At 48.2% G+C, this 23,334-nt stretch overlaps 1 protein-coding gene, 1 long non-coding RNA gene and 1 pseudogene across 6 annotated transcripts in view; 1 reads left to right on the top strand and 2 right to left on the bottom strand.

Moving 5' to 3' along the window:
* HNF4A (hepatocyte nuclear factor 4 alpha) overlaps nt 1-23,334 on the top strand; it is a 59,095-nt gene that overhangs the window by 15,387 nt on the left and 20,374 nt on the right. Inside the window, exons 1-2 of one of the 5 annotated variants that reach the window (XM_070420889.1) lie at nt 18,957-19,209; nt 23,144-23,318. In XM_070420889.1, the coding sequence (XP_070276990.1) occupies nt 19,095-19,209; nt 23,144-23,318 (290 nt within the window). In that variant the 5' untranslated portion in view covers nt 18,957-19,094. Of the gene's footprint in view, nt 1-18,956; nt 19,210-23,143; nt 23,319-23,334 lie in introns of those variants that run through there. The other 4 variants (XM_070420887.1, XM_070420890.1, XM_070420888.1 and 1 more) reach the window with 4 other exon arrangements.
* On the bottom strand, nt 1,561-13,682 carry LOC139014663 (uncharacterized). The gene is made up of 4 exons (XR_011472257.1): nt 13,501-13,682; nt 4,419-4,629; nt 3,870-3,993; nt 1,561-3,059 (listed from the first exon to the last, which is right to left on the bottom strand). It is a non-coding gene; the product is annotated as an uncharacterized lncRNA (long non-coding RNA).
* Nucleotides 15,532-16,297, bottom strand: LOC139014286 (large ribosomal subunit protein eL31-like; annotated as a pseudogene).

Genomic DNA, 23,334 nt, shown 5'->3' with positions numbered 1-23,334 from the left:
TATAATTGCAACATTGTTGCATCCGGAGCTCGGAGCTCAGAGCTGATTAGCCAATGGGAAGGGTAGCGAAGTTACAGTTAATTACCATGTTTGTCTATTATTAGATAGGATGTGTGTTTTGCACTGTCAGCACATCTCAATTTGAAGTAGCCACAAATCAAATGTTCGAAGGCGTCATGTGGCTAGTAGTTACCATATTGGACAGTGCAGTTCTAGCTTCACATATTGTAGAGCATGTCCTCCTCACAGTTGTTCTTTATCATCATCATGGCCATTCTCTTTGCTTATTCATATACATTTTAGGATGAGGTTGAACAGAGGAGAACCAGGGTTGGAGACCAATGGCATATTTGTCTCCTCCACTGTATTTCAATAAAGTCATCTACCCTTGTAATTTGCCAACTGGCTTTGTCTGCTTGGGAATATCATTGAATTTATTGATCAATTTGGGAAGAATTGACATCTCTACATCGTGAATCCTTTGCTATGAAAATAATACATTTATATAGATCTGCTTTTATGTTTTTCATAAAGTTTGGTCATCTTAATACATAAAGGTCTTTGGTAGTTATTTCCCAGATAAGTTATAGTTCTTATTGCTGGTATGGTTTTTTAATTAACTCTTCTCATTTGTTGATGTTAGTGGATACTAACAAGTGCTTTTAATATATTGAGAATGTACTCAACAACCTGGCTAAATTATCTTATTAAATCTGGTTTTAATTTCTTGTCTTATTGCATTGAGGGGGCCTCCAGTCAGATGTTAACTAGAAGCAGTAATAATGGGTTTAGTTTGTCTGTGAGTAGCTGAGACACAAAATAGCAAGAGCTTAAGACAGAAGATTATTCCTCAGTTATGTAAAAGTCCAGCGTAGGCAGACTGAGGTTAGTGTGGCTGCTCTTCCTCATAGCAGCCCTCAGGAACCCAGGCTCCTTCCAGCTACTTTTTTTTCAACCCTATGAGGTTTTCATCCTCATGGTCTAATATAGCTGCCAGAGCTCTAGCCATGTTAGGCAGAAAGATGAGCAAGGGACAAAGAAGAAAAGGGAGTAAAAGTCATGTTCCAGCTGTCTTTTAAGAAAAGTTCCTTGAAACTGCCAAACTATATTTGTGAATATATTTTATTGGCCAGAACATATTATCATGCCTGGTCTCACCTAGCTTCAAAGGAAGGCTTGAGATAAATCTTTTTAGAGGCATCCATATAGAAGAAACGGTGATTTTAATACAAGGGAGATAGGAAGCTAGATAATATAGAACAACTCACAGTTCTGCCACAGTGAGCAACCTTATTCTTGAATCTAAAGGAATACTTTAAACTTTAGGGTTTTGGGTAGGTAATATTATTGAGTTTTTAAAAGTTTCTTCTAAGTAAGCTAGAATTTTTGTTTTAAAATCATAATTAATGCTGAATGGTTGTAACTGCTTTTTCTGTATTTACTGAACTAATAATTTTTTTTTCTCCTTCAGTTCCCTCATTTACTAATAGATTTTCTAATATTAAATCATTTTTGCATTTCTGGATTAAACCAAACTTGACCATGATGCAGTATAAATATTTTATGCATTACTGAAATTTTAAAATTTTTTATAAGATATGTTTAGCCATTCCAAGGGTAAAATTCAGAGGCTTTAAGTACATTCATTGTTATACAACCATCGCCACCATCATTCTCTTGAATTTTTAAAATCTTCCCATACTGAATCTCAGTATTCAGTAGAAATTACCTCTCCATTCCTCCCTGCATCCAGCCCCTGGCAACCACCAGGGGCTGTCTCTATAAATTATACTACTCTAGGTACCTTATGTAAGTGGAATCATATATTATCCGCCCTTTTGTGACTAGTCTATTTCACTTGGCAGAAAGTTCTCAAGGTTCATCTATGTTGTAGCAATTATCAGAACTTCCTTTCTTTTTCAAGGCTGAATAATATTCCATTGTATATTTATACCACATTTTGTTTTTCTGATCTTCTGTCAATTGACACTTGGCTTGCTTCTAACTTTTGGCTCTTGTGAATAATGTTGCTATGAAAGAAATGTAAAAAATATGTATTCCAGATCCTGCTTTCAATTCTTTTGGGTATATACCGAGAAGTAGAATTGCTGGATCATATGTTAATTATATTTTTAAGGAACTGACAGACTATTTTCCATTTTAATTCTCACAACAGTGCAAATAAGTTTCAATTTCTCAACATCCTTGCCAATACTTGTTTTTTTTTCTTTTTTAAAAAATATTCATCTTAATGAGTGTGATGTGGTAACTCATTGTGGTTTTGACTTGCATTTCTTAGTGATTAGTGACATTGAGCTTCTTTTTATGTTCATCCTAGTCATTTGTATATTTTCCTTGAGGAAATCTCTATTCAAGCCCTTTGCTGAGTTTAAAATTGGGTTATTTTTTGTTGTTTTTGAGTTATAGGAGCTTTTATATATTCTGGGTATTAACCCCTTATCACATATATGATTTGCAAATATTTTCTCCCATTCCATGGTTGCCCTTTCACTCTGTTGATAATAGACTTTGGTGCACAAAAGTTTTACATTTATATGTACTTCAGTGTATCTGTTTTTTTCTTTTGTTGCCTGTGCTTTTGGTGTCATATCCAAGAAATTATTGCCAAATCCATTGTCATTAATATTTCCCCCTATGTTTTCTTCTAAGAATTTTATAGTTTTAGCTCTTATGTTTAGGTCTTTATTCCATTTTGCATTAATGTTTGTATATGGTATAAACTAAGAGTCCAACTTCATTCTTTTGCCTGTGGATAAGCCAGTTTTTCCAACATGAATTTGGTTCTGACGGTATTTTATTTAAGACTTTTGCCCCTGGGAGATACTACTTTGATTCAACCTCTGGTCCTTTGCCGGAATCTTGTCACCATCCTCCCTGACGTTTAGCTTGGGCTTGATACTCCCAATGACAGCACGCTCACTACTTAATAAAGTAGCTTTTCCCCTGGTAAGAACCATTGTATCTGGTAGAAAAGTGGTCTCCATTTTGAGCACAAACCTTGTAGCATCCATTTGTTGGTCCTGGTTTGTCTTCTGGGGCTGTAAGAACAGGTCAGCATTCTTTTAAAGGAAAGTACTTTGATTTCAGTAAATAACACAACTACATGATGGGCAGCTGCATGCCGGGTTTCTAAAGTTCATCACATTTACTCCACAAAGCAATCTATAAAGAGGTCCTATTATTAATTCCCATTTTGCAGATGAAGCAAATAAGGCTTGCAGAGTTATAATTTTCACAAGGTCAAACAGTTATGTAAATGGTACCACTGAAGTTTCAAAGGCAGTGGCCTTGACCACTCTACACACTGCCCCTCTTCTCTTCTCCAATAGACAGCTCAGAGCTCTATTGGATCTTCAATTATTCTCACCCTGTCCCATCCTAGGAAGATTTTAAGTGTTCCGATTAAAGTTGACATCAAGCACAATTGTTCTCGTATGGTGCTTTAAGGGTAGAGAACAGAGGGCTCCTTAGCTCCTTTGGCCTGAGCACCACGTCCCACTAATGGCACATGTGATTGGGTGAGCAGTTTGGGCAGCTGCCACCAAAGAAAAGTTCTAAAACTTTATCATGCCTCCTGCTGCTAAAGCAGCTCTCCCCATCCACACTGTCCAGGTGATTTATTCCTAATCAATGTGAAGGACTTTTCTTTCTTCTTCACTGAATTCAAAAATCTCTCCAAGCCCATCTGGATCTTGATCCTGCCATTATTTTATAGCTAACATCTGTATAATATTCACTATGTGCCAGCACAGACCTTTCTGTATATTAACATGAATAACCCTCACAACCCAAGACATCCACACCATCATCCCTATTTTACAAAGTAACAGAGCAGTTAAGTAACTCACCCAAGGTCACAGAGCTAGTCCATGGCAGAACCAGAATTCAAGCCCAGAAAGTCAGGTTCCAGAATTTGTGCTCTCACCTCTATACTGTGTTGCCTCCAAATATCTGACAATCTCAGCCACTTTTCTGGAGCACAAAAGATTGACACACACTTAGGGACCTCCTTTTTTTTTTTTTTTTTTAAACAAAGAGAGAACAGATCAAGAACCCAGAGGCTTTGAAAGATAACAATATTAAGTCAGGATATAATATAACAGTTTATTTCACTCTGTTTATTTCCCCTTTGTTTTCTACTTATGATACTGGTGTTTCATTTGGTAGTAATAACATTTCCTTCTAAAATAAGTCTAAGTTAAAATAAGTGAGTTGATGTTAAGAAAAGTGTTAATAGCGTAAGTGGTTTTCAGATATGACAAATCGTAATGGTCATAGGAATATCAGTGACGCTTTGGAAAGAACGTGTTCAGTAAAGATAGGTGAGACTTTGCCACAGTGACCAAAATAAGCACGTGCCTCTGTGCTAACACAGCAGATATTTATTGCTCACTTACGGTACATATCTGGCATGGGCTGGCAGGGGGCTCTTCTCTTCCTGGTGACTCCATATCTGTATGTGCTTCCACAGCAACCTAAGTACTGGCTCTTAAACCTTCTGCTCAGGTGTGACACAGCTGGCCTCTGTTCACATTTCATTGGCCAAAACAAGTCACATGGTCACATCCAACTTCGAAGGAGGCAAGAAAGTGTAATCCTGCCATGTGCCTGAAAGGAGAGAAGTGGAATTGAGAACAGCTCACAGAGACCCTGAGTAAAAGAGCCTGAAAGATGGGTCTAGAAAGGTAGGCCAAGTCATGACTCATTGGATTGTTCTGTCCTAGCACCTGTTCCCAGAGACACCACCATCTGTTAAGCTGGTACTTCTCCCAGGCAGCGCCTCAGGATTCCTTTTGATTTCATAAGTGGGTTCAGCTGAGCTCTGTGGCCAGTTTTTGTTTCTTCCCTGAAGGTAAATGAGGCAGTTTGGGCTTTGGCTGAGCTAGGATTTGGTTCTGTCACTATTTTGAAGAGATGGCCAAGGATGGGTAATTGGAAAGGAGAGAAATTCAAGGAAGGGGGGCGGGGGGATGGGTTCAAGGGAGAAGGGAGCCTCACCCAGTGCTTGGTTGTCTGATTATCAGGAGGCTTCCTGGAGGCATTTGCAAAGTGGGTTCTGAGGGCTCCCTACATCGGAAGCACCTGGAAGCTCATTAAACATGTGATGCCTGGGCCCACTGTTGACCCTGGAGCCTTGAGGTGGGACCTGAGGCATCTGAATTTTTAATAATGACCACAAATGATTCCAATGGACACTGAAAACTGAGACAGACTGAATTTTGGGGAGAAAATTTCCTGTAAGTCTAGAGGTCTTAGCACAGTGGTTCTCAATCAGGGGTTATTTTGAACTCCAAAGGACATATGGCAGTGTCTGGAGATAATTTTGGTTGGCATACCTTGCGGGGGGGGGGGGGGCATAAGTGCTACAGGCATCTTGTGGGTAGAGGCTAGAGATGCTGCCAAGCATCCTACAATGCACAGGACAGTCCAGCCCCTACAACAATGAATTATTTAGCCCAAAATGTCAATAGTGCCAAGGTCAAGAAATCCTGCTTAACAAGAGTTGAAGTCTTCCAAATGAAAAGGCACAAATGATTTTTAATCTTCTCTCTTAATTTTACTTTCCAAAATTTCTCTGATAAGCATAGGATCCTTTTCATTGAAAACACAGTAGGCACCAAGCATTTCATGCACATTATATCAGTTTCTCCTAAAAAATCTTTTCAGTCATTTATCCAACAAATATCTATTAAGCACCTATTATGCATTTAATTTTAAACTGTTCAAGATGTGGGGTGCACCCTGGGGAATACAGGAGACAGAATCATCTCCTTAATGGGGGTGGAGGAGATGTACGAAGGCCCTGAGACAGGAAAGAAAAACAAAAACAAAGCTAGTGTGGCTGCTAGTGTGGGGTGGGGCGAGTGAAGTGAAATTAGGTTGGATATGTAGAGATACAGAAACAAGGTTAGGTAGGCCTCAGTCCATGGACATTTTGAATTTTATGAGTTTTGTTATAAATGCATAGGAAGCTGTAATAGTTTAAGAGAGGGACCTGGTCCAATCTGTTTTATAAGATCATCTCTGGCCTCTGGGTAAAGAATGGGTACGGGATCCAGAGTGGAGGACAAAGAGAAGTGAACAGACTTTTACAGACCTGGAGAGATGATGGTGGTGTGGGCAAGGCTGGCTGTGGTGGAGATGAAAAGACGATGAAAATTTGAGATTCCGTTAGAGGTGGCAAGAACTGGATTTCTGATGTGTTGGGAGGGATGGGAGGAAAGACACAAAGGTAGTGACTCCAGGACTTGGGCTTGAATAACGGAGAAGGGGGTGGGGTGATGGAATGTGACAATTAATGTAGATATTATTATTAATATTCTCTTTTTAAAAATGTATTTTTATTTATTTCAGAGAGGAAGGGAGAGGGAGATAGAAACATTGATGATGAGAGAGAATCATCATCAATCAGCTGCCTCCTGCACACATCACACTAGAGAGCTGGCCCCAAACCCAGGCATATGCCATGACCAGGAATGGAACCGTGACCTCCTGGTTCATAGGTCGATGCTCAACCACTGAGCCACACTGGCCGGTCTTAATATTCTCTTTTTAAGACTAAGGAAGGGAAGTGAATTGTTCTACTTTACAAAACTAATAAGTGGACTCAAATTCAGTTGTATCTAACTCCAAAGATCATCTTTTCCCAGTCTTCAGGACCCACAGATTAATTTTTATAATAGTAATATGAAATATTAAGATATTAAATATCCCTGAATGCAAACGAGGGATTCCACAGGGAGCCAGCTCAAAACCTGGGACCCTCTTTAAAGGCACCTGCACGTTGCAATCGGGTGTCGGGAATATAAATTTCGTAGATGGTGGAACTGCAGCGCGGTACCGCCGTGGGGAACCCGTTTTAAAATCTTGCGTTCTTATAGGTGCAGTGGCCAGGTGTTGGTGTGTGACAGGAGGGAATTTAGCTTGTCCCTAACTAAATCAAGTGAGTTGTGTTGCGCAGTCTTCCGCTGAGTTGGGAGAGAGTTGTCCGTCTGGGCCTGTGATTGGTGGGATTGTAATGCAACTTTCGCTGTGATTGGTGAAGCTCGTGTGGTTATTTAAAAGTTTCTGAGAGCCAGTTCTTGTGTTGGCCACTAGGAGGAGCCCAAAGACGCTCAAAGCGCGGCGCTGCGGTGCCTCTGGGCCGCTTTCTGATGGACGCCCTTGCCTTTGCGCGGCGTCCCAGGGCAACTGGGAGACAGGTGGCCACGCTTCTTTGCACAGCCCCTACGGCCCCTTCCTCTGGCTCTCAGCCCCGCAGAGGACATTGGCTGACGGAGGGGTGGGGCCGCGAGTTCGCGAAGGTTTGTGAAGGCTCAGATCCAAATTACAAAATTGTGGAGTCTTGTCAGGTGAGACTCGGCAGCTGCCCTCCCTCTGCTGCCCCTTCTGCTTGCTTCTGAGCACTTCTCTCAAGTTTATCAGCCTCCACGGCGCCCTTTAAGATCCCGAAAGGACTTTTACACAGTAGTATCACACTGCAGCTTAGAACTGTCCCTTGAGGATAAAGGCCACTAGCTCAGAGACCACCCTATGCAGAAATAATCCCTACAGTCCCCAGGCGCTATTACATCCAGCATTTGAAATTCGTCTCTTTTTTAATTGCTTGCATACTATTTCCACTGTGCCTCCCACCGAAATGGAGTTCTGTGGAGGAGGAAACAGTTACATTTGAACTTGAGGATAAACAACAAAGAGTTTTAAGTATAAGAGTGCCCCAGGTGTTATTTGGTACATACTTATACTAAAATAATTATTCATCGTTTATTTGAAATTCAAATTTAATTGGGCATCCTGTATCTTTATTTGCTCAACCATCCACAACAGTGCACATGGAAGGGGCTGGATAAATGTTGAAAGATTAGATGGACAAATTCCTTCCTTCCTTCATTTATTCATCCCACCCATTATATTAAGTTCCAGCGAGGTTCTGGGAATATAAGGGTCAAAGAGGAAGAGGCAGACAAATAACCAGTGACCACCACTGGATTACACTCCGATGATGTAAAGCAGTGGGGACTGTGGGAGCACAAGGAGGAGTGGGCCCTGCCCAAGCCAGCAGGACTGCCCGGAGGAAGATGGCTAAGATGGGACTTAGAGGATGAGAATTTGAAGAAAGAGGTGTGACCGCTGCTCTGGGCAGAAGGCCTGGCATGTGTAAAGGCCAGAGACAAGGCTGTGGGGTTTTGAAAACTGCAAGTGGCTGGGATGGGGGCAGCTGTGCAGTGTAGATGGGGCTCAGAAAGAGGTGAGGAGACTCACATTCACTGAGCATCAGTACTCACCAGTCAGTGATTGTGCCCATTGTATGGATGAGGAAATTGAAACTCAGAGAAGTGAAGTCTCTGGCCTAGGGCTACAGTCTGCGTGGAAAAAGCTTAGCTTCAAACTCAGGCCTGGCAGGCTCTGAGGCCTGCACTCTTCTAGAAAAGCCTGTGGGTTGAGCATTCTCACCCCAATTGGAGAATGAGGAAACTAAGGCCCAGACAGGTGACAGGGTCCTCCCTGTGAATATGGCTCCGTCTGGTGTAGCAGGAGAACACGGAGGCAGTCTGAGACGGATGGTTTATCTCACACACTCTCCAGAGGGACAACAGGAGGGCTGGGGCGGGACCCAGGAGTCCAGGCCACTGTCTCCCATTCCTGTTTGGGTTGGGCCTCTAGAACCCCCTTGCTCACCCCTGTGGCTCATTCCTTGCATGGGTCCTGGGCAGGTCTGCAGTTTCCATGGGACCGCCTCCCACCAGCCCTGAAATCTCATTGTGACCAGTATTAAGAGATTAACTCTGTCCAGCAGCCCTTAAGGGTCTGGGTGCCAGGGTGGCAGTGGGAGCTCCCTCAAGGATGAAGCGGTTGCCCACTGTGTGGGACCCCATAGCACCAGGAGGACGATGTCAGACTGGGGCCAGGGCTTCCCCCGGGACCCACCAGGTATGGTCCCAACTCCACATCTAACTGGAGAGGAGGATGGGGATGGGAGAGAGATACAGGACCAAGGGGAGGAGTCCAGATTTGGAGCAGGGTAGAGACCTTGTACTCCTAGCCCCCACCCCAGGAAGGCCCAGGGCCCAGATGGGCTCACCCCATTCTAATCAAGGCAGCATTCAGATTTCCTCAACAAGGTAAGGAGAGCCTCACAGAGTCTTTTAAGAGTGCTCCAAAACTAACTAAAGACCAGCTACCCAATCTTCTTCATTTTTGCTTTGGGGAAATTGAGGCACAGAGTGAGAAAGTGACTTGTCCAGGGTTAGTGAGTCAGCAAACCGAAGCAGTTCAAGAATCCCGGGGGAGCCCTGAGGTAGCCTGAGCAGAAAACATTTGCTCAAAATGTCCCCTCTGTCTTGAATTCCAAATCCCCCTCCTTGACTTGTAGGAATAGGGCCCCTTCAGTCTTCTTTGCCCTGGGCCTTCCCTTCCTCCCTTCCTCCCCTCCGCTGCCCTCCCCGGCCACCAGCACAGCCTGAGGTTGGCAGAGTCCCCGGGAGGCTCCACTCTGCTGGAGGCCACGACCACCAGGCCCGAATTGTCCCATCCAGGGACCATCCCCTCACTGGGTTACCATCTGGATGACTTTATAAACATTTCTCTTTCCTGCTTTAGCCCCTCTGTGACTTTGGTGCCCAGACACAGTGGAGGCCCCTACAGTCCACCCCCACCCTGCCCCCTGCCAGGCCTGCCCTGGAGAAGTGTAGGCTCCTGGAAGGCCACAGTGGGGCAGGGGGACAAACACCTTCTCTGGAGCCGGGCAGAGAGAGCTCAGACACCATTGACTCAGCACTCTGAGCCTCAGTTTCCTCACGTGTGAAGGGGGCAAGAACCCTTCCTCAAAGCTTGCTCACAAATGCTATGGAAAAATCTGCAAGCTCCACTGTTAAACGAGCAAGAAAGGTACAGAACAGTGTAAGGGGCGTGGATGATGATAGATGACCTTATATGCTGCCTCAAGAAAACTTGGAGGATACACAGGAAAGTAAGAGAAGTGATTACCTATGTGAAGAGGGGAGTGGACTGGTGGGCAGGACACGGGAGGAAGCAAGACTTCTCAAAGGGCATCTTTTATATTGTTTTGATTTGGGGACCATCCGAAGGTAGTGCCGATTAAAAAATAAATTTTAAAATGTTAACAAATTAGGTAAACTATCAAGTCATCATCATCACACGTACCTCATGAGGATGACAGGTGTGCAGTGAAGATGGAGACCCATGCACTAGGAGTTGATTACAAGGAACAGAGAAAGCCTAACTCCGAGTCTCTGAATTCTTGTGCCCTTTATTTTCAGTCAGTCTCATTTTGCCAGTAGCAAAATAATGGCCATGGATACTGTCAGGCTTCCTGGAAGGCCTGGATCAGGAGCTTCCTACTTGCTGGCCACAGTGCCAGGCACTGTCTGAATATCCTCTCACTGAATTGGCATTCTGACTCTATGAGGAAGCTGTTGTCATTCCCACTTTGCAGATGGGCAAACTGAGACTCACTGAAGGTGCAACTAGTAAGTTGTAGAACTTGAATGCACAACTAGGCCTTTTCTGCTCCAAATTTCAAGCCCTTCTACAGCGGGTCTCAATCTTGGCTGCACATCAGAATCACCTGAAAGCTTTAAAAAATACTGATACCTCGAACCCACCCACCCCTACTACCAAGATTTGATCATTGGTCTGTGATGGAGCTGGGACATCAGTATTTTTTAAAGGCCCTAGGCAATTCTATTTCACTATCAGGGTTGCATCTCTGCTTTATGCTAGACAACTTTCCAAATGGGAAACCAAGACCAGGGAGGTAAATAACCTTGCCCAAGGTCACACAGTGGCTGGAAACAGAGCCGGGGCAGGGCTGACATGGAGCCTTTGTGAAAATAATAAAAGGCGCCCCCCCCCCCCCCCCCTCTGGGCAGGCAAATCCCCATGGGCACTTGGCTTGGTAAGTGGCACAAGGGCTGGATTTCCACCTCCATTTGCCGCCTTAGCCAGAGAACCTTCGTTCAGTGAGCAACCTGTACCCTATATGCAGGGGCCCTGCTCTGAGTCTCAGGATTCCCAAACGCTACACTTCAGCCATCTCCTGGAGCCCTTTAGAATAAGGGTGCAGGGAGACCAAGGGTAGTTTCTGGGATGTGGGTTCATCCCTCACCCCAAGAGCAGGGCCTGAGCCAGGCAGGGGCTCCCCATCATCCTTTAGGCTCCACAGAGGCTGGGCAGGCCCCATCTAACTCCCAAGGTCACTGCTGCAGATAAAGTCAGGATCATAACCAGGAGAGAGAAACATAAACAGGATAGCAACAGCCTTAGCCCAGAAGTCACAAGCCACCTGGCAGGAGACAGCCTGTGGGGAGGCCCCGCCCACACAGATCCAAGTCCTCCTGGCTTCCTTCCTGATCATTTTCCAGACCACATTCCCTACCCTGTGTCTCCCACAATGCCCTGCTTTCTGGCCACAGCAGCTTCCGTGCCCTCCCCCATCACCTACTGCGTTCTCCACTTCTAGACATTTTCTCTGCCCAGGATGCCTCCTTCTCCAGGAATCCATCCCCAACCACTCCAGCATAGAGACTTGTCTTTCTTCTCCCGCCTTCCAGCCCTCAAAGCCCATGCCATGCATAAAGCCCACCTGTGTCTTGGGATGGAGCTTATCTTATCCTCATACTGGACACTTGTCATTGAGCACCTACTGTGTACCAGCCCTGGAGGGTAGGGTGGCCTTGGAGCTAGGAACACAGACTCTGGAGCCAGACTGTTCAGGTTGGAACTCCAGCTCTTGTTTCTTATAAGCGGTGTGAGGTTGGCATATGACTCAACTGTTCTGTGCCTCAGGTCTGGGTGATAAAAACATTACCTACCTCACAGAGTGGCTGTGAAGATTAATGAGCGCCCCCCCACCCCCACACACACCAAAAAAAAACTTTATGAACATCGGCATGGTTATCATTGCCTACGTCTCAGTCCATTTTATCCTCACAACAACCCAAGGAGTTAGGGATTGTTATTCCCAATTTACAGGCGAGGAAACGGAGGCACAGAGGGATTGTCAGCGTAGGGCTCTGCATCATTCTCTATGGCCTGATGCCTGCAGAGAGAGGACGTGGCTAAATGAGTTAGAACTTGGAGCCCCTGGTTTCAGCTCATGGCTGCTCCTTGAGGACCCACAGGATACAAAGCCAGGTGAGTTCCCTGAGTTAGGCCTTCTGGTTGCTCTCAGGCGCCACTCTGACCCCAGCCAGCCCCGGGAGGGAGGGTGAATGGTGGAGGAGGGTGTTTAAGTGCCATTTGTTCACTAATATCCAGAATACATCACTGAGTCCCAGAGAGAGCCCCTGTCTTCCCTATCCTAGCTGGAGACCCAGGATACCCGGGGTGACCTGTTGCTTCCCCCCTCTGGCCTCCAGCTCCCCATCTGTACAATGACTGAGGGGATGAGTCTGGACCAGCAGTCTTCCAGTTCTCATTACCCGTACCTGGATCAACCTTTCAAATGAATTATTGAGGACCAGCACACCTGAGAGGCAGGCACTGGGTGAAGCAGGGCCTGTGCACACACTCCCTTAGCTCCTGGGAACCTCAGAACCCACTTTGAAAGGCCCCAGGCCACCTCCTCCTACAGCTCTCCTGGCTCTGACACTGCAGGATTCTCGAATCCCAAGCTCAAAAGCTGCCGCTTCACATGGAAAGCTTCCCCCCAGCTGCCTTTATCTCTCTTTGGTAAGAGAGCAAATTTGCTCAGGACCCAGAACAGGGGGAACAAGCAAACTGTTGACTCTTAAGCAAAACCTCCCCTTTGGAGGGCAGGCAGAGGATGTGCGTGGGGAGGCCAGCGGCCTCTTGCATAACCTGGGCGGCCTCCTGCCCACCCAGATCTTTTCAGGGTTAGGGGTGAAGCAAACCGCAAACTCATGCCCAGTTAATTTTTTAAGGCAAAATCAACAGGCTCAGCAATGATTAGCAGGCAGGTAAGTTCGTCTTAATTGTGCTGAGGACAGGGAGGAAGGAGGCTCCTGGAGGCCCAAGGATGGGGCTCAGTTATCAGTTAACCACATGAATGTTGTTTCCTTCCAAACCCACTGGCCTTCAGCCCCAAGCTCCCTCATCTTCCTCTCATGGCAACCCAGTGGCCACCGGTCACTGAGTGAACACACACCGCCACCCCGGGTCTGCAAGCGGTAGACCCTCGAGGGCTGTGATGGATAAAAGGGGTCCTCCCAGAGCTTGTGGTCTTCTTGTTAAGGCAGAGCTCCCCCACTACCGCTGCGTGGCCTGGAGTATGTTTCTTCCACCCTGTGGGGCTTAGCGAGGGGCCGGTCTGTGGCTCAACCTGCAGCCACTCCCCTGGGGCTCAGTGTCCTCATCCACCAAATGTCTCGAACTTCTGCGAGGTCATAATTAGATTAAGTCCACGTGGCCTGTACCCCGGGGTGAGGAGGATGGTATGAGCAGTGTTTTAGGAGTCTAGGCGACAGAAAAGATGCCCAGAACAGGGAAGGTGCCTACCTGGTATCTGCTGTCGGTGCCAACAAGCATCAGATCCCAGCTCCAGGAAGAGGGCTCCTCTCAGGTGCGAGGCAAGGGTCCCTGTGGGGTGGGATGGAGCTGCAGGAATGGCCTGACAGACCCCCTGGGGCAGGACCTCTTCCTCCCAGACCTTGGGAGCTGCCAAAGGAAGCAGCCCTGGGCCTGCTGGCTGCCTGGACTGGAGTTTGGTCAGTGGTTGGGGACCTATATTGTGAGAAACTTAGGACTTTGTCCACAAACTGGAATTTGAAATTTCAAAGGGGCAAAACTGAAGGGCCCTACCCCAGAGTAGAGATGGCTCTTGGCTTCTTTCCCCCAGGACTTTTGTTCTTTGTCTTGATAAGTCCCTGGTTCCTGCACTACAAGCGGTGGGTGGGGAGAAGAAACAGGAGATAGCAGGTGGTGAGTACCCAGGGGACGCAAAGGTGCCAGGCGGCCTGGGGAGCCGGGCTCTGGAGGATGCCCCTGAACTTGCACATGCCGGGGACAGGCTCCTTCGCTTCTCAGGTCTCTGGGCTCCTGGCAGGACCCGGACAGTGGACCCGCCAGCCCAGTGCGCCAGAATTCTGAGCTTATTTTGTGGGGCCCCAGGACAGAGGCAGTATGTAGGGGTTGAAGCCCTCAGCTCCGGAGTCAGACTAGAGCTCAGATCACGTCCCCTCTTGTCATGACCTGTGTGGCCTTAGGCGAGTCACACCACCTCTCAGTGTCTCTTTTGTCATTTGTAAAGGGAGAACAGTGAAAAGGTCTCAGCTCTGGGTCTAGCACAGACTCTCCAGAAACATTAGCCATTATTATAATTTAAAATGGCAGCTCTCTTAGCCACGGTCCACACCAGATGCCTGAGCACCCTGCCCACAGCTGGGTCTCAGCCATCCTTCCCCAACACCCGGCGACCCAGGGCAACACTAAAAGCCACCCCTCCTTTCCTTCCCGAGGCCTTAGTTTCTCCATCTGCAACATGGGGTTGTCCTCTGGGCGAGCTCTGAGGGCCTTTGCTATTTATTCCCTGGGAGCTGTTGCATGTTGAGCTGGGGTCTGATGGCCCAAGGGGGTGGGGCAGAGGTAAAGAGGGCTGCTGAGGAGCATTTGAGATCTTGATCCCTGGCATATGTCAGTAGTTTGGCTCAAATAAGCTCTGATAAAAATTTTAATAAAAGAAGGGCTGCTGAGTTGATGGTGTGGAGGCCAGGGTTTGCTTAGGGCAGGGCATGCCATCGCTAGGAGCTCTTCTGTGCAGGGGTCCTGATTATGTGACCAATGGGTCAAGAGTCAACCACCAATGACAGCAGTTGCTACTGTTGCACTATATGCCTACACTTGGCCATTATAGCCCAACTGTCACTGTGAAGAACGCGTCAACCCATTTATCTAATGCCAAACTAAGGCTGAGTGAGGAGGAACCTGCGGTCACAAAGTTTGGGAAGCTGGCAGTGCCTGGATTTTGACCCAGGTCTTTCTGATTTCAAGATCTGTGGTTGATCCTACGGGTTAGGGTTTGGGTGGGGCCTGGAGGTGGGACTAACAACCTTATAGTAGTATCTCATTTAATTGTCACAGGAAACTACAAATGAGGCCCATTTTACAGAAGGAGAAACCAAGGCTTCAAAATAATAACTTGCCTGAGACCACAGAGCCAGTAGATCTTATAGATGGTGGGTTGTTTAGATGAGGAACAAGTATCTAGAATACATTGTTTGGCATCAGCTAAGGGTGGGGTAAATCATGTATGTAATGGATTACATAAGTTATATAGTTCAGGAGTGGGTAGATTTACTTTTTGGGTATGTTGTGATGGGTAGGATATGTCTGGGGTATGAAATAGGTTTCAGGAATGTACCTCATAGACAGTAGGTCATATGTTGTACATTTGGTAGAGTGTGTATGTCATGGTTTGTATACTTAGCTGCTTGTCATGTGCAGGCTGTCTACCTGGTCGTTCTTGTATGCAACCGGTCATGTAAGTGGCATGACATGGCTCACCCTAGTTTATCATAGACCTTATTGGATTCAATCTAAGATGTCATCTATAGAGAGTGAAAGATTGTTATATGTGTTACCAATTAAACTCTGACATGCCAACAATCACAATCTACTTTTGGAAATGTGGAATGTGCCTCTTTTTTGTGTGTGTGACAGTTTCATAACTTATTCAACAAACAGCAGTTAGTTGTCATCCACATTAACTGTAGATTTTTTAAAAATATATTTTATTGATTTTTTACAGCGAGGGAGAGGGATAGAGAGTTAGAAACATCGATGAGAGAGGAACATCGATCAGCTGCCTCTTGCACACCCCACACTGGGAATATGCCCGCAACCAAGGTACATGCCCTTGACTGGAATCGAACCTGGGACCCTTTGGTCCGCAGGCCGACGCTCTATCCACTGAGCCAAACCGGTCAGGGCTAACTGTAGATTTTTGAAAGTGGTGACAGGTACATAAGCGACCAAGGTACACAGTTGACTCTTGACCCACTGGCCACACTGGCGACCAAGGTGTTCATCCTCATTACGTTTTCGGGACAAACGTACCCGGATACGATATGGGGCATTCCTTATTCCTTCGGCCCAGCCTGGCCTCCATGCGCATGTCTGGAGTCCCCGTCTCCTTCATGGCAAATTCCCAGGTCTCCTTGAGTGTCCAAGGGGCACGCCTCTTGAAACCCACGTGATGGATGCGCTTGTGGATGTTGATAGTGTACTCCCTGCTCACCGCCTCGTTGATGGCGGAGCGGCCCTTCTTCTTCTCGCCACCCTTCTTTGCGGGAGCCATCGTGCCTGGCAAGTTGGAAAGACTGGAATGTGCCTCTATGTGTAGCATGTATTGCTAGATTATGAGAGGAGTAGCTGTGTGTGTGTCTTGTCACAGGTGCCAGACAGGTGGCAGGACCTGGAGTCAGCCCTTGGAGACACCCCCCCAGAGCTGCCCCTCCTTCCCCTTTGTGCTTATCCCTTAGTCAGGTCTCCAGCCCAGCTCAGCACCGCCCCCAAGGCCACTGGAGTCAGGATCAGATGTCCCTGAGGTGGGGGGGGGGGGGGGGGGGTCGGGGGCCCAGTAGTTGAAATCTTCTTCTTCAGGCCCTTATGGAATCTCAAAGTGTGGGATGTGGCGGGGAGCACTCTCTCTCCCTCCCTTGGGTTCTTATCCTGATATAACAAATGGGCCAGGATCTGCTCCCCATTCTACAGAGAGGGAAATTGAGACCCCGAGAGAGATGTGATTTAAACAAAGTTATCTGAATGGTGACAGAGCTAATTCCTAAACTCAGGTCTCTCGACCACAAATCCAGCCTCTCTTCTCCTTCTGAACAATTGCTCTCCCCACCTCCCACCCCACTTATCTCAGCTCTGGGAGAACAAAGCTACGCAGGGCAGAGAGAAGGCTTTTAATAATTGAAAGAATATGAGGAGGGTGCCTCCACACCCCCCTCAAACATACACCGCCTCTCCCACTGATTTGCCTACGCATTAATTCATCCATCTATTTACTCATTTACTCATTAGTTCACTAATTTACCCACTCATTAATTCACTCATTCACACATGAATTCACCCTGTCTGTAATCACTCACTCTTTTTTTTTCTTTTTATTGATTTCAGAGAGAGGAAAAGAGAGAGAGATAGAAATATCAATGATGAGAGAGAATCATTGGTAGCTGCCTCCTGCATGCCCCCTACTGGGGATTAAGCCTGAAACCCAGGCACCTGCCCTGACTTGGAATGGAACCGTGACCTCCTGGTTCATGGGAAGATGCTCAACCACTGAGCCACACTGGCTGGGCAAATTCACTCACTCATTCACCCACCCACTCATTAGTTCACTCACCAATTCACCCACTCTCACGAATTCACCCACTCTTGCTTACTGTTTTAACAAATCCTGCCACCTTAGTCCTTTCAGCTGAAAGAGGACAGGCTCCCAGGCCACCAAGCTTCGGTCCTTCTACCTCTGCCCAGTGATTTCTACCTTTCACTTTACAACCTTACCTCTCCAGCTAGATTGGGAGCTCATGGAAGTGTCTGTGGAGAGGGCAATGAGGACTGGAGGTATGAGGAGAAATGGATGAGCCATGAGCTGAAGGCAGACAGGACCAGCTGCACCATGTCCAGGGCCCAGTCCAAAATGAAAAGGCAGGGCCCTATGTTCAGAAATTATTAAGAATTTCAGCAACAGCAGAGCATTAAACCAAGCCCAAGACCCTAGTGTGCAGCTGCTCAGGTGGCATTCCCACAATGCCCACTCCAAAGGCAGGAGATGGTGGAGAGGAATGAGGGAGACAAGAAGGGGTGTCAGGGAGCAGAAGGGAAGGACACTTGCTAGGCACCATTTGGTGCTTTATTTATTTATTTATTTTTTTATATTTTATTGATTTTTTTACAAAGAGGAAGGGAGAGAGATAGTTAGAAACATCGATGAGAGAGAAACATCGATCAGCTGCCTCCTGCACATCTCCCACCGGGGATGTGCCTGCAACCCAGGTACATGCCCTTGACCAGAATCGAACCTGGGACCTTTCAGTCCGCAGGCCGATGCTCTATCCACTGAGCCAAACCGGTTTCGGCTTGGTGCTTTATTAATGCCATCTCACTTAACACTCAGACCACCCTGGTGCTTGATTGAGTCTCAGTTTCCTCCTCTATAAAATGCATTTCACCCAAAATAATTTGCCCAAGGTCACGATTAGTAGGTGGTAGGTGTCTGACTGTAAACCCGGGCCTGTGGGGCTGCAAGCCTTGCCTCTGCCTGTTCTGGAGCGAGGGAGGGAGGGAACCAGGAGGCTGTGACAGGGAAATGGGAGATGGAGGTGGTCTGGGCCTGAGCAGCTGGGCGCTGTGGAGCTATGGTGGCCAGAGTGGGGTGCTGGGGAGCAGGGGAGTGGAACCAGAGGTGAGTCCGGCTCTACCAAACTGCCTATCCATTCTGCCCCTAAAGGAAGTAGGAAATGGGAAGGAAGCTCCCAGGACGAGGATCCAGAAGATTGGCATCTGGCCTGGAATTTGGGTTTTTAATTCATGAGCCATGAGGCAGCTTATCTGTAAGAGCATTAAGGGTAAAAGTCAATGATTTGGGAAGTCATTGAATTAGGGCACCTTGGTGGTGGCTCTCAGCGTCCCAGCATATCAGCTAGAATGCCTGACTTGGAGTGACAATGACTTGGAGGGTGGCTGAGTCAGGGGGTCAAATGAGTGCTGATGAGTTAGCCTCTCCATCTTGCAGAATCAATAACAGAATATTGGTGAGTAAGGCCCCACCAGTTGTAGTAGCACCCCTGGTGTCAGGCAGAAACCAACAAACAGCCAAATCCCTGCAGCCCCGCCCAGACTATCCACCAGTGGGGGAGCCGATTAACCATTAACCCCCACCCCTCCCTGGCAGAGCCTCCACCCCTTCTGGGAGGCTAGGCCCAGACTCCGGGAGATCCTCCCAGAGGACAGTTTGAAAGGCAGGAAGGCAGAGAGTGCACCTGGGAGGAGGCAGGGGGAGGGTGAAGGGCGGGGGCCGGCTGGGCCTGGAGCCTTCCGGGTGGGCATCCTGGGCAGGGCAAGTGACTGAGGAGTGGAGGGGGAGGATGCGCCTCTCCAAAACCCTGGTCGACATGGACATGGCCGACTACAGTGCTGCGCTGGACCCAGCCTACACCACCCTGGAATTTGAGAATGTGCAGGTGTTGACGATGGGCAATGGTAGGTGGAGGCACGTGTGCCCAGGAATGCCAGTTGGGGCCAGGTGTGCCCAGGTGTGGGAGCAGGTCTCCGGCACTCAGTTTGGGGTTGGGAGGAGAATGATAGACGATGGCCAGGTTGGTCTGATAGGCCAGTACGGGCGTTGCCAGGGAAAGGAAATGTGCCCAGGCACAGTGACCAGAGGCATTCTGGGCCAGGGGAGGCCTGCAAGAGCATATCCCCAGCAAAAGTGGCCCCAGGAATCCCTGTCAGGCCCTTCCAGTCCCTCGTACCTCAAAGCCATCCTGCTCAGCGCGTCACTGGGAGCAGGGACATGACAGTGAGTTCCTTCTTACCATCCAGCCCTAGTAATTGGGTCCAACATGGCCCCTTCCTGAATCCCTTGGGCCTAGGTCTGGGGAGGTGGAGAGGCACGTCCAGTCCCTGGAGACAGTAGATGGAGGCACCCTGTGTTTCAGGGTGTCTTTGAGACTTTCCTGGGGTGAATGCCCCACTTAGAGAAAATGGAGCTCTCAGGGAAGTTTTGCTAAATGAGACACCACTTAGTAGTGTGTGTGTGTGTGTGTGTGTGTGTGTGTGTGTGTGTGTGTGATCATGGCCTCTTCTTGGTGTGGTGCGCACGCATGAGTTCCCCTGTAAGTGGGTGGGAGGTGATATACTGGGTTGGCAACTGTGTGCCCACAGAAACCGTTTGCATCTTTGTGCACATTTGTCTGTGTGCACCTGTTCTGTGTCCATTTTCGTTTGTGTTTGTACATTGAGTGGGTTTGTGTTGGTTGCTGTTTCTAGAGGTGCCTGTGTTTGTCTTATGTACGGAAGTGGCGGTGAGCGTGTACATGTGACTGTGGATGTGTGCACACATGTACCATGGATGTGGGTTTGTTTGTGTGCCCTGTGTTTCTGCATGGGCATTCTGACTCATGCCCTGTGTGTACCTGCTTGTGTATATGTGCACATCCTTGCCCTGGGGGCCGGTGCTGTTCGGTGGGCACAATTATGCAGACATGATGTGCAGGATTTTGACGTTGCCATTCACCAAATGAGATTCTCATCAGCAATATGTCCATTTGTCTTTGAGCAGATCTTATTGCTTGTATGTGTCTCTCCAGGTTTATAATCACCGAGAGCCATCTGAGGGGGGAGTGTTCTCCTTCACAAGGAGGTTGGGGGAGGAAAGGGACTTGAAAGCCAGGAAGTTTCTGGAGAAAAAGGTCCCTAACTGGTGGCAAGTCAGCCTCGGTGGAGAAGTGGGTGGCAGCCAGCCGAGGCCAGCCTGCCACCTGCCTTCCTGCCCCGGCTCTGTGGCTTCAGCCCAGGCCTCTAAGGCTTGTGGTCAGTTTGGCCCAGCTGGAAAAAGGTGACTGCTCTGCCTGTGGTCAGTGGGCACTGTCCATAGTCAGTCTCACCAACTGCTCACCTGTCTCTGCCATCCACTTACTGTATGACCTGCATGTCACCCCTCCTCTCCTGGTCTCTTCTACAAAATGGGCTTAATCACCCCAAGTCTGCTTGCTGGCCGCTTTTAGGAGTATCCAAGGGTCATGTGAGGAACTGAGGGACAAACATGCAGGAAATGGTAAACTAAGGAGCTGCTGCCCTAGGTGGGTGCCATGTGACCCCACAAGGACAATGTGTACTGTCACACTCCTGGCCACAACCCAGCCCCAGGCTGCTCCCTGGGGTTGGTGCCATCTACCTTACAGAGCGCATGCCTCCAGCTCCCGGGAATCCTGTGCTCCCGAGGCAGAGCCAAGCCCTTTGATTGGGTGACCTGAAGACAGGCAGCCTCCTGCCCTGGAGCCAGAAAGATTAGGGCTCAAATTCTGGCATAGATTCTTTCCTGTTGCAACCTCAGTTTCTTCATCTGTAAAATGGGAATAAATAATAGCACCCACCCCAGGGCTTACCAGAGGATGAAATAAGATAAGGTACTTAATATCTTAGCTCTGGTAACTGGTCCTGGCCCCACCTGAGTCCTCTCAGGAACTCTGAATGCCTATAAGAAGGGTTTACATTCTTTACTAGAGTTTGAAGTGGTCTCAGAGTTGGTCTGAGAGTTGGGGTTATGTTTGCCATACATCCTGGGCTGGTAGCTCAAAGGCTCCAAGGATAGCTCCCCATCTGTCCCCATCTCAGATTCAGAACCAAAAGCAACAGGGGTTCCTTGCTGCAGAGACCCCAGTAGACACCCCAACAAGGGCAGCAATGGCCAGAATCACCCAGTACCCCTGGGCCATATATCTGGCTCCTCTACTTCCCAGCAGTATGATGACCCTGGGCAAGCCACTTGTCCTCTCTGGGCCTTGGTGTTCTCACTTGGAGAATGGGGCTGACTCCAGGGATGAGATGATATACTTGGCAGCACCCAGCCCATCCTGCCCAGGATGTGGGCACCCCTTCCCCCAACCTCATCCTGAATGGCCAGAAATTGTGGGGTCAGCTCTTCCCAGGGGTCTGGGGAGGCGAGGCTGAGGGAGAAAGGGCACCAGCACGGCTTAACAATTATCCCCATCTCCAGGAATAATTCACCAAGTGGAGGGGGCCGCACTCTTGGGCACCCTCGGGAGACTAGGAGATGTTCAGCCAGGTGAAGGCAGGATGAAATGCAGCGGAGTCTGCTCGCACATGGAGGCGGGAAGTCTTGTGCTCTGAGAGTTTTCTTCTGCAGAAAAGTTCTTTCACAAATGCTGATATCATGCTTATTCTGTGACGAACACTTGCCTGAATCACCACAACACACAACAGCCCTAGGGCATTTTCCTCCTATTTTACAGCCGAGGAAAGGAAGGCGAGAAGTTAATTAATTCAGCCAAGGTCACAGGGCTACCAGTAAGAGGTGGGCAAGCTGGGATTCTAACTGGGCAAAGGGCTCCAGACTTTGTGGTCTTACCGCAGCGCCATGCCCCTCTCCAGTGCTTAACTGGTTGTTCCCTAGGAATTCAAGGTCGGCCTCAGGGTTCTATGAGAACAGAGTGTTACGACTTCGTGTGCTGTGCACATGCATGCATTCTTCAGGGGAGATGGGACATAGGGTTTACCATCGTCTCCAAGAGGTCTATCCTTGGTGGAAGATTTGCTTATAAAAAGAGGGTTCGGCTACTGAATTTTTAAAAAATAATTGAAAACCACTAGAACAGTAGAACTGCCCTGTTTATATTCAGGGAAACTGAGGCCCCGGGGAAATTGAAGCAAGGAAACAAACTTGCCCAAGGTCACAGGCCAATTAGTGGCAGCATCAGTACTAGCACCAGAGACCCCAGCATCCAATCCAAGATCTTTGTCACCTGCCTCTTTTACGCCTCCTCACATTTATGTTGATGCAGTAGCTTTTGCCTCTGGGACAAGAGGTATTTGAGGGGTGCATATTTCCTTGTCATGACCCTCCCGGGAGGGCAAATGAGCCACAGTCCTTGGTGCATGTTTTCTCATTTCCCGGGAGGCTTGTCAGGGCCCCTAGGCACTAAGCTGAGACCCACCCAGCCATGGTCACTCAATAAGAAATAAATGGCAAGACCTGGTTCTGGGCAGACACTGCAATATTTGTCCCTTCCACAGCCCTCTATGCCCAGTCAATCAGGGTCTATAAGGGCTGGAAGCATCCTAGAGTGTGGCCAAGTTTTCATTACTTCCCAGAGAAAGCTGGGCTAGCAGTCTCCATCATGAAGGGAGCAGACTCTCACAAACAACTCTGTGAAGTCACTGTCACAATGATACCTAAGTTAGAGATGCCAAACAGGGGTTCCAAATGGCCAAGGGGCTTGTCCAAGGTCACTGAGGGAGTGGGGATGGCATGGCATTCTGGCTGAGGCTGAAGCCCTGGGGAGCTCCCCACAACATTCATATTGGTTTGTAAATTTAAACCACCAGAAAAACAGGGCCTCCAGGACGTGACTTTCTGCGCTTCTGAGTCCTCCTCTTTTCTCTTCTCGTGCAGACACATCCCCATCAGAAGGTGCTAACCTCAATGCGACCAACAACCTCGGTGTCAGTGCCCTGTGCGCCATCTGTGGAGACCGGGCCACAGGCAAACACTACGGCGCCTCAAGCTGTGATGGCTGCAAGGGCTTCTTCCGGAGGAGCGTGAGAAAGAACCACATGTACTCCTGCAGGTGCGGAGCCCGCTCG

This window comes from Myotis yumanensis, unplaced genomic scaffold (genome assembly GCF_028538775.1).
Source record: "Myotis yumanensis isolate MYYU_CA2020_CCGP unplaced genomic scaffold, mMyoYum1.0.hap1 SCAF_7, whole genome shotgun sequence".
NCBI lineage: Eukaryota > Metazoa > Chordata > Mammalia > Chiroptera > Vespertilionidae > Myotis > Myotis yumanensis.
Note: the sequence above shows the minus strand (reverse complement) of the source record. Positions and strands in the feature narration are given on the sequence as shown.